At 48.9% G+C, this 10,746-nt stretch overlaps 1 protein-coding gene across 1 annotated transcript; it reads left to right on the forward strand.

Moving 5' to 3' along the window:
* Nucleotides 1–3,764: 3,764 nt before the first annotated feature.
* Nucleotides 3,765–4,356, forward strand: LOC119328345 (auxin-responsive protein SAUR71-like). The gene has a single exon (XM_037601340.1). The coding sequence runs from the start codon at nt 3,859–3,861 to the stop codon at nt 4,150–4,152; it is 294 nt and encodes a 97-aa protein (XP_037457237.1). The 5' UTR covers nt 3,765–3,858; the 3' UTR covers nt 4,153–4,356.
* The last annotated feature ends 6,390 nt before the right edge of the window (nt 4,357–10,746 follow it).

A 10,746-nucleotide genomic window follows, 5' to 3' on the forward strand; every position in this document is an offset into this window, starting at 1 on the left:
TCACACAAGGCCCATGTTTTCCCATTAGTTCCCCCGGGGGTTCCGATAACCCCCCGACACTCCGATAATTATCCGGTGACCCCCGAAACTCATCCGGTGTCCGAATATAGTCATCCAATATATCAATCTTTATGTCTCGGCCATTTCGAGACTCCTCGTCATGTCCGTGATCACATCCGGGACTCTGAACTACCTTCAGTACATCAAAACACATAAATTCATAATACCAATCATCACCGAAAGTTTAAGCGTGCGGACTCTACGGGTTCGAGAACTATGTAGACATGACCGAGACATGTCTCCGGTCAATAACCAATAGCGGAACCTGGATGTTCATATTGGCTCCCACATATTCTACGAAGATCTTTATCGGTCAAACCGCATAACGATATACGTTGTTTCCTTTGTCATCGGTATGTTACTTGCCCGAGATTCGATCGTCGGTATCTCAATACCTAGTTCAATCTCGTTATCGGCAAGTCTCTTTACTCGTTCCGTAATGCATCATCTGGCAACTAACTCATTAGTCACATTGCTTGCAAGGCTTATATTGATGTGCATTACCGAGAGGCTCAGAGATACCTCTCCGACAATCGGAGTGACAAATCCTAATCTCGATCTATGCCAACTCAACAAACACCATCGGAGACACCAGTAGAGCACCTTTATAATTACCCAGTTACGTTGTGACGTTTGGTAGCACACCAAGTGTTCCTCCGGTATTCGGGAGTTGCATGATCTCATAGTCATAGGAACATGTATAAGTTATGAAGAAAGCAATAGCAACAAACTAAACGGTCATCGTGCTAAGCTAACGGATGGGTCAAGTCAATCACATGATTCTTTAATGATGTGATCCCGTTAATCAAATGACAACTCATGTCTATGGTCAGGAAACATAACCATCATTGATTCAACGAGCTAGTCAAGTAGAGGCATACTAGGGACACTCTGTTTGTCTATGTATTCACACATGTACTAAGTTTCCGGTTAATACAATTCTAGCATGAATAATAAACATTTATCATGATATAAGGAAATATAAATAACAACTTTATTATTTCCTCTAGGGCATATTTCCTTCAAGACGAGCTAGCCGGGATGCCATGCTCGATCCACTAGGCTTGGCGGCTCTGCCGGACGGTCGCCCCCGGTCGCTAGGGCAGCCACCTTGTGATTCATCTCTGATGACATGCTCTCTCACAAAGCGTTCCCGCTCGTGGTCATGCGGATGTGGTGGAAGGGAGCAGAATGTGGAGTGAATGTGTTGTGCGTGGAGTTAGCCGAGTGTGGCTGCCTTTAAATAGCGGATAACGGTGAGGCCAATCGCCCGGATGCGTCAATGTGCGGCGCCGGAGTTGGTTCTTGGCCGTCGAGCCTAATTAATGTGACATACAGACGAACGGGCATTGAACGGGCGTGGTAGGTACACGTCCCGTCCTTGAAGTAAACTTCTCCCCAGAATTGAACTAAAGCGGACACCGAGGGCGCGTCGCCAGTGACGCTATCGGCCAGCGTGCCACATCAATGTCGTCGCCAGTGAGAGGTCACGTCCGCTCTGGGCCGGCGTCAATGCGGAGTGACTGCTCTACAACCACGTGAATACTATTGAATTCATGCTCCAGCCAACTCATCAAAAAGTCCGAACTATGGGAAAGGGCCGGGCATTATACTCCAACACCCCCCCTCACATCTATAGTTCTTTGGAGCTATATGACGTGAGCAACGGAAGCGAGGGCATGCCGCAATTATTTATTACGTTTACTGGTTTTTGAACCCTGAACCTCTAGGTTGTAAGTTTATGCACCTAACTAGTTCACCCATCAGTCCGAACTATGGGAGAGGGCCGGACATTATACTCCAACACTCCCTAGGTGCCGACCGTCAGCCATTAGAGACGTAGTTGATGATGACGCAGCGGAGAAGACGACAGAAGCACAAGACTTCAAATTCAGTCGTAATCGTTCATTTCACTCTCGCTATGACTGAGGGGGATGTTAGAAGTATTAACGTGTTTAGTTAGAGATAAGGAGAGATGGAGATAGAATTAGTTTTAATATACTATGACTTGTCTTGTACTCCAAGTCTCTACCCATCATGTACTCTATAAAATCCCTCAAGAGGGTCAGATTAATACAACATAATATTTGAGGTCCTATAATTTCTACAAATACGAGCAGTCGGCGACAGGTAGGAACGGACACGTGTAGGGGTGAAGGGTTTTCGGTGGATCAGGTTAGTCAAGAGCGGTCGTGGTTGCAATCCGGACGCCCACAAAGCCCCCACTCTCATAGTTTGTCTTCAGTTTATGGAGAAAAATACGACCGGACGGGCCTTCGGACAAACGTATACATGGCATGTCCTGGTGTAGAAATTTCATCGAGAGTTCCCAGGGCATCTCCTACCAACCCCTCAAACCATCCTTAACTATTTGGACCGCAGAGTTAACAGGGCACCTCTAACCCGGCCCTCAAACCATCCGTGACCCGTTAACTCTCGATGTAATTTTTGATTCCCAGAAAAAAGAACTTCGATGAAATTTCTACACCAGGGCATGTCACGTACACGTTCGTCCGATTTACTCCTCAACCGAGTTCCCAGAGTGCAATATCCTGCAAAATTAAGCTGATCAGTTTCGTTGGTTGGTCACATAGAGATCATTCGCGGTCCCCACTCGATAGCGCTATCAACGACTTCAAATCCTAGCCCACCACAGAATACCACTTTGCATGCATATTGATTAGAACCCCCAAAGTCCACCACGCACCAAGAAAAGGAAGAATTGCGTAGGGCAGAATACAAATATAGATGCTTGTGGCACCGTCTTGTAGCTGCTGGTGGTAGCTAGGTTTGATTTCACTTTCGAACTGATTAATCCATGACGAACTCGTCTTGTCAACGTCAGAAAGGGACTTTTCTTAATCTTCAATTGTGGTTAATTAGTACTCCCTTTGTAAATAAATATAAAAGCTTTAGGTCATTAAACCATTTTATATTTGTTTGCAGAGGGAGTACATGATAGTGATACTATAAATAATCGGACCATGCATGTAGATGCATATGTATCGATCCTGTGTGTACATTTATACGAAATTCTGCATGAGCTACACGCATGTATTAGTGTCTATGTTCATCCATTTTGATCTGTATTAAGTCCACATCAAAATATCTAAAACATCTCATAATTAGGAACAGAGGGAGTATACGCATTAATTAATGTTTATTTCAAGAAGCAAATCTTCGCTGCTACATGTTCATTTCGCTCTGTAAAAAAACATTCATGCCCGTGCACGTAGGGATGTAAACATGCTCGTTTAAGCCCACTTGTCAGTATAACAGTTCAATACAACTATTTTCTGAGAAAATTAACTACGAGCTAACTGAAGTTAACTAATGTTTATTGCGTCATTTACATCCCACATGCACGAGCTGTTTCAACTTTTAAAATTCTAACAGACCGACTAGCCGAGTCTAATTAGCCAGCTATAGCCAAATGCGTGTAGGGGCAGCTAACCAAATTCCATGGTCATATACTCATATTTTTCAAAGAGACTGACGATATGATAGCTAACATGTTTGAAGCCAGTGGAGGTTGACCCCAGCCACGACTGCAACGCCACCACAAACAGGAAGCGCTCTCTCTCTCTCTCTCTCACACACACACACACACACACACACACACACATCGCCTATAAAACATTCCATCGCCTATAAAAGGAGAGCCCCAAGCCAACGCCAAGCAACACATACTACACACATGTAAATTCACATCGATCGAAATCTAACCTTTAGCTGACAGCTAGCTATATACGTATATACTAGCTAGTATCTCCTACGTTCGTCAGCGATCCACCGACGATGAGGGAGCTGATCCGGCGGCTGAGCTTCTCGGACCGGCTGAGCGACGGCAGCAGCGCCGTGCCGCGCGGGTGCGTGCCGGTGCTGGTGGTGGGCGACGGCGGCGACGACGAGGAATGCGAGCGGTTCGTGGTGCGGGTAGAGACGCTGCGGCACCCTTCGCTGGCGGCGCTGCTGGAGATGGCGGCGCAGGAGTTCGGCTACAAGCAGGAGGGCATCCTCCGCGTCCCCTGCGCCATCCACCAGTTCAGGCAGGCGCTCACCACCGCCGCCGTCTCAAGGGCTACTGATTAGCAATTAGTTAATTCTCCAGTTAATCGATCGGTCGACTTCTTCAGGTAATTAAGGAGCGATTTTTTGGTGCCGTTCACTCGTTGACTCTCCTACGCCTGTTGTCTTCTCTTTTGCCTTTTGTTTTCTCTGGTTGGTGATTTACATGAGAGGGTTGCCATATGTATGCATGTGCGCTTTATAACGCGCATTGTAATTTACGTTGGACCTCTTGTCAGAAATAACAAGTGAAATAATTTTCCTCAACAAGTGAAATAATTAAATATTCACGCTGGTTATATGTAAGTGGAGTGAAAATTTTCTCGGCATAACTAAATTCAAGGCGCAGCACTGTGGCGGTGTGGCCGCCCGGGCAAGTGGTATCAAGGCCCAAGGACCGGCAAGGCCACGGCCAGGAACAAGTCATGGCCGCCGGAGGCGAGCAAGAAGGTTGATGGTTCGGAGTGCAGCTCACGGGAAAAATTGGTTGGTGCGCCGGTTTAGAGTGATGATGGTGGCGGCGGCAGCAACCGTGATGGGGGAGGTGAAGGAGGGCGGGGTGGTGAGGTCGGACGGTAGTACCATTGAGCGCGAGTGACAAATGCAGGCGGATAGGGCAGGGAAGTGCGCGGCACGGGAGAAAGAAAATGAACAATTGCACGATCCTGACCGTTGGATTGAGATCTGGTGGCCCAGAAAAGTGACTTGCAGAGAGAATAATCCAGTCAACTTACACATAGTTGGTCATTGAGAGAGAGAGAGAGACAGAATGGGAGTGGCATGTTTACTGCTCATGACGCAGAAGCCCAGATGTAAACACCTATTTTGGGTTTTCAATTCTCATGTTTATTTCCATTAAAAAATGAGGGTTTATTTTGCAAAGCCTTCCGGCCTTACCATAACACCCTGATAAAAAGAAAAGTAGCGAACCAATTCTATGGTGGAATAGTTAGAGGGACAGTGATATTCACAGCCGATCAAGGTTTAAGTCTTGGTGCTCGCATCATTTCTGAATTTATTTTATGATTTCCGACGATGTGCTTTCAGTGGAAGAAAACGTTCCCATCGACGAAGATACTCCTACGGTGACTTCGTAAATCTCAAGATGATATGCCGGCTCAGTCTCCCGAAGGTGCTAAAAGGGATAGGGTGTGCGTGTGGCGTTCATAAGGGTGAATGTATGCGCATATGTATGAGCGCTTGGGTCTGTACTGTGTTCAAAAAAGACAAAAAGATAAGTAGAAACATAGTTGAGGTCGATAACGTACTAGCTGTTTTTCCATAGTTGAGTAACGGCCACGTATGGATCCAAGCAGACGCCCGAAAGATGACCTGTTTTTGTGATAGTTCGCCTGTTAAAAGTGACATCACATTACTAGGGAAAACCTTATACACAAAATTTTAGCAGCAGCGCGGTACAGGAAGAGGCGCTACTGCTAACTAGCAGTAGCATGGGAGCAAAACAAGCGCTACTGCTACTGATTTAGCAGTAGCGCGGCTCGGTGGAATCACGCAGCTACTAAAATTCACCGACCGTTCCCGCCACCCTAGGTTTAGCAGTAGCGCGCTCCAGGTAACCGCACCGCTGATAAAGTAATAGTAGTAGCGCGCTTCTTTTGGCTGACACTACTGCTAATTTTGAAACTGACCACATGGCAGGCCCCGCTTAGTAGTAGCGCGTGCCCCAGAAACTCGCTGCTGCTATCTTATTAGCAGTAGCGCGGTTTACCACCAGCGCTACTGCTAAGCTGCAACATATACCACCTTTTTCCCAACCCCTCCCCGTCCCCCATATCCTCTCCTCACTTTTGCCTACCTCCCACCTCCTCTCTCCCTCATTTTGCTTCTTCCTCACAACTTCTCCCCCATTACTCTCCTTCTTCTACCTAACTTTTTCTCTCTTTATTACTCCTAACTAACTACACCACCTCCATTAATGCATCTCCTTTCTCTTTTTTCTTCCCCCTCTACTAGTTGAAGTTGTCTCCTCCCACATTAGCTAGCTAGGTAAATGTAGCATTTAGTGAAGTGACCTATGTGCCCCTAACTAGATCTAGCTTTGTCAAGAAGAGCTTTGTCCACTTTTGATCTCCCTACATCATCATCTCCACCGTGTCCTCGATCTCGAGATAGGTGCTTAAAAATTCATGCTTTTGCAAGAATGGAAATATGTGTATGTGTGTGCGATATGATAATTGGATGATATGATGGAAATTCTGTGTGTGGCGTGAGTTGACGCCGAATTGTGCTTGTGAGTTGCCTATGTTTTGCCAAAATGTCGATTTATTTCTGTTTTGGCAAATTCCAGGCAAACTCTAGATCTATATGTCCTATTTTTAGGGAAGGTAATGCTGAATTTTTGTATGACTTTGATGCATGCATGCATTTTTATAATCAATTTGTTTATTATTACCGTGCAGGCGTTCATGATGGTCACTGGAACGATGGTGGACAGGTGGTTGCGGTCGGCGGTGCAGGAGATGAAAGAAAATAACCTGACAGAGGTTTCATGTCCGTATCAAAGATGCAAAGGAATAGTTTGGCTTGACCCCTATGACGATGGTCGTGTCGAAGCGCACCTGCTCATGACTGATTTCATGGATGGCTATACTTGGTGGATAATTGAGGTGAGGATGATGATGTTGAGGACGCCGACGGGGCAGGCAATGATGACACGGGACAAGACGAAGAGATGATCGATAATGGTGGCGGGGAAGAGGCCCGACATGGCGGCAGAGAAGGGGCCGGACATGGCAGAGGAGAAGGGGCCGGACATGGCGGCGGAGAGAACATGGACTCCACGCTGCAAAGTTCATCGGTACTAAGTTCAATCATGCGGGACCCTCATGTTCAAGCACTGCTTCGCAAGGAGATGAGTACTGGGAGAGCTGCTTCTAGAGAGGAGGCTAAGCTGCAGCAACTGGCGGTAGACTCGAACACTCCATTGTATGATGGTTGCAATCCTGAGGTGACCCGCTTGAGTTTCACGCTCCCACTCCTGAAGACGAAGGCTAAAAACAAATGGACCGACACTAGCCTCCATGAGCATCTCAAGTACCTAAAGGATGTTTTTCCCACAGGGAATCTATGTCCTACTAGTGTGGATGAGGCCAAGAAGATCGTGTGCCCTCTTGATCTTCCGCACGTTAGATACCATGCATGCATCAATGATTGCATAATTTATTGGAAGGAGCACGTGGAAAAAACAAGCTGCCCGGTGTGCAATGCTTCTCGATACAAGAAGGCCGGGAAGAAATCTCCCCAGAAAGTTGTATGGTACTTACCGATCACTCCCTGTTGTCGGTGTCAAAACCGGCGGATCTCGGGTAGGGGGTCCCGGACTGTGCATCAAGGATCGATAGTAATAGGATACGAGGGACACGATGTTTACCCAGGTTCGGGCCCTCTCTATGGAGGTAATACCCTACTTCCTGCTTGATTGATCTTGATGAATATGAGTATTACAAGAGTTGATCTACCACGAGATCATAATGGCTAAACCCTAGAAGCCTAGCCTATATGACTATGGTAATGAGTATATGCTTTCCGAACTAATCCCTCCGGTTTATTTAGACACTAGGGGATCTAGGGTTTACATAGAGTTGGTTACATAAGAAGGGATCTTCATCTTCGGTTGCCAAGCTTGCCTTCCACGCCAAGGAGAGTCCAATCCGGACACGGGTATAGTCTTCGGCCTTCATGTCTTCACAGCCCATCAGTCTGACCCATGGATAACAGATCGGACGCTCGAGGACCCCTTAGTCCAGGACGCCCTCAGTAGCCCCTGAACCTGGCTTCAATGACGAGGAGTCCGGCGCGCAGATTGTCTTCGACATTGCAAGGCGGGTTCCCTTCTATCCGAACTTCAAGATAGTCTTCGGATGTGATGATAGTATCTGGACCTGCCACACACACCATACACAACCGCAGAGAGAATATATTCTTACACGTGTTCCGTCCGCTAACAACTTTTTCACAGCATGATATTACGTCTGACCGGCCATAATTCCAAACCGCTTTCATGTTTTGACGCCCCACGTCCCGAGACGCGGTTGCCATTGGCACGTTTTGTCAAAGCAGAGATCGTGTCCCCTTATCGCGGGATTCTCGTCAATGCGGGCATGGGTAACCCAACCGTGTCGTTTATACAGCCCTTGGGAATAGGAGAATCTTAAGGCGAGTGAGGATGCGTTTAATATTTGTTACCTTTATAAGGGGATAAGGATTCCCTCTTCCTCTCTCACGCCCTCTCTCTGTCTCCGCCTTTCCAATCTTGAGCTCCAGCAACCAAGTTCTCATCCCCTTTCCACTCAAGCAACCATGTCCGGATCCGGAGGTCAAGACAAGTGGATGGTCTCCTCCGTCAAGGAGGAGGACATTACCGAGCTTCGGGCGGCCGGATACTTGGCGAAGGAGATCACTCACCGCCTGCCGATCAAGGGACAAGTCGTCCCCAAGCCTAAGCCCACCGAGATGGTAGTGTTCATCCCCCATTTCTTCGGCAGGCTAGGGTTTCCACTCGAACCTTCCGTCCGCGGGCTGATGTATTATTACGGGATAGATTTCCATGATCTGTCCCCGAATTCCTTCCTCAACATCTCGGCGTTTATCGTCGTGTGTGAGGCCTTCCTCCGCATACAACCCCACTTCGGGCTATGGCTCAAAGTCTTTAACATGAAGCCGAAGGTGGTGGATGGCCAGCACGCGGAGTGCGGAGGAGCCATGGTGAGCAAGCTGTCCAACGTCTCCTGGCCCAAAGGTACTTTTGTGGACACGGTAAAGGAGTGGCAGAAGCAGTGGTTCTACATCACAGAACCTCGCGGCACCACCTGGGCCGCAGCTGCCGAATTCCGCTCCGGCGCTCCCATGCGACTCACCTCCTGGGTCGAGAAGAGTCCGGACTGGTGTTCACCCGACGAGCTGATAGCGCTGTAGACGCGCGTTCAAAGCATGGTAACCAAGAACGTCAAGCTTGTTGATGTGATCCAGGTGATGCTAGTTCGCCGGATCCTTCCGTGCCAGCCAAAGCCACCCTCTGTTGGAATTCAACCCAAAGAAGCACTAGACCCTGGTGAGGCTCTTTGAGACTACTCACGAAGGTGCATGGAAATTGCTCTTTAAGGGCAACGAGAAATCGCCGGCTGCAGATTCAGATTGCGGGCACAACGCTAAACACCTCGCTAGAAAGGTATCTCATTTTTGATGCATTATCCACTTGTTTGTTTTAAGGATGATGCCTGAGCTTTTATTGTTGCTTTTTTAGGACTGGATGGAAGGGGCGAAGTGGATCCACTGTCCGACTCCGCTACCTGAAGAACCGGTCATCCCGCGTCTAGCGAAGATGCTGGTGCCGGCGCCTTATAAGGCGCAGGAGAAGAACACCAAGAAGAAGGCCAAGGGGGCCAAGAGTGGCCCTCGTCGCAAGGGCACTTCGGACGTGATGTCCGAAGATGACGAAGCTCATTCCTCTGTCCCTGAGGATAATGGCGAGGAAGAGGAGGAGGAGCAAAACAACCCTCCCCCTGAGGAGAGGAAGAAGAAGAGGGCGGCTTCGGCGCATCCGGAGGCGGAAACGCCCAAGAAGGGGAAGGGCGTCCCAGCGGTCAACACCATGTCGGACGTCGACCTCAGTCCGGAACGACGCCCCTGCACTAAGCCCCAGGCTACATCGTAAGTGACATGGCTCGCTCATGCACGCATCCGGCCCTTTCTCTTCATTATCTTGATATAGTTAATTGTACTATTGCAGTCCGGCCTGCGACCTTATCCAGTGATCCTCATCTGGAGGTCCGTTGGCTTCGTTAGAGATGGCAAGCATGTCGCCACCGCCTGCTTATTCCCCCGGGGCAAGGGATGACATGAAGTTTTATCCCGGAGGACTGCTTTGAACCGGGGAGGAGCCCAGGACGCTGTCCGGGAGGCACCACAAGGCGAGACCTCCACTGCCGGACACATGGGGGAGCCGATCCCCATGGAGACTAGCGAAGAGGGCCGCATGCAGTTCGGCCCTCAGCCGAATACGATACCGGAGACTCATATGGCTCCGGAGTCGGGCAAGCAGCCCTCTTTGAAGGAGGGGGGGTGCGCCGCTTCCACCGGTGGCCCGGTTCATCCAGGGGCACCGGATAACCTGATGGAGGCGCTACAAGGCACCTCCGTCGTGGACGAGCACCGTTTCCTTATGGCTGCGGTGATCGAGAAGGTTCAATCCGTCAAGAGTGGACTGAATGAAGCCTGCAGCAGCCTGTTGATGGGTTTCGAGGTAAGAAAGAGAAAAAACCCCATGTAGACAGTAGCCCCTGACACACTGTCCGGTGTTCGGCAAGAAGAACCGGACAGAGAATCAATCTTTTGTTATAGGAGACTAATGTAATATGTATGAATAAGCAGGCGTCGCTGTTGGCAACACCCTCGCATGCTGCCGAAGTCTCTGAACTGAGGCAGAGGCTGGAGCGAACCGAGAACGAGCTTGGCAAGGTTAAGGTTCAGCTCCAGGAGAAGCAAGGTGAGTGACGACTTGTTGTGTGTTCGGAAAGGATAGGTGCTGCATATTGACCGCAGTGTCGTGATATGTGCAGGAGCCGCGACCGAGGTCGAGGCCCTAAGGAAGGCCCTGGG

Source organism: Triticum dicoccoides, chromosome 7A (genome assembly GCF_002162155.2).
Source record: "Triticum dicoccoides isolate Atlit2015 ecotype Zavitan chromosome 7A, WEW_v2.0, whole genome shotgun sequence".
Taxonomy (NCBI): Eukaryota; Viridiplantae; Streptophyta; class Magnoliopsida; order Poales; family Poaceae; genus Triticum; species Triticum dicoccoides.

Coding starts and splice junctions, on each gene's coding strand:
- LOC119328345 (XM_037601340.1), top strand. CDS start 3,859: ATGAGGGAGCTGATCCGGCGGCTGAGCTTCTCGGACCGGCTGAGCGAC.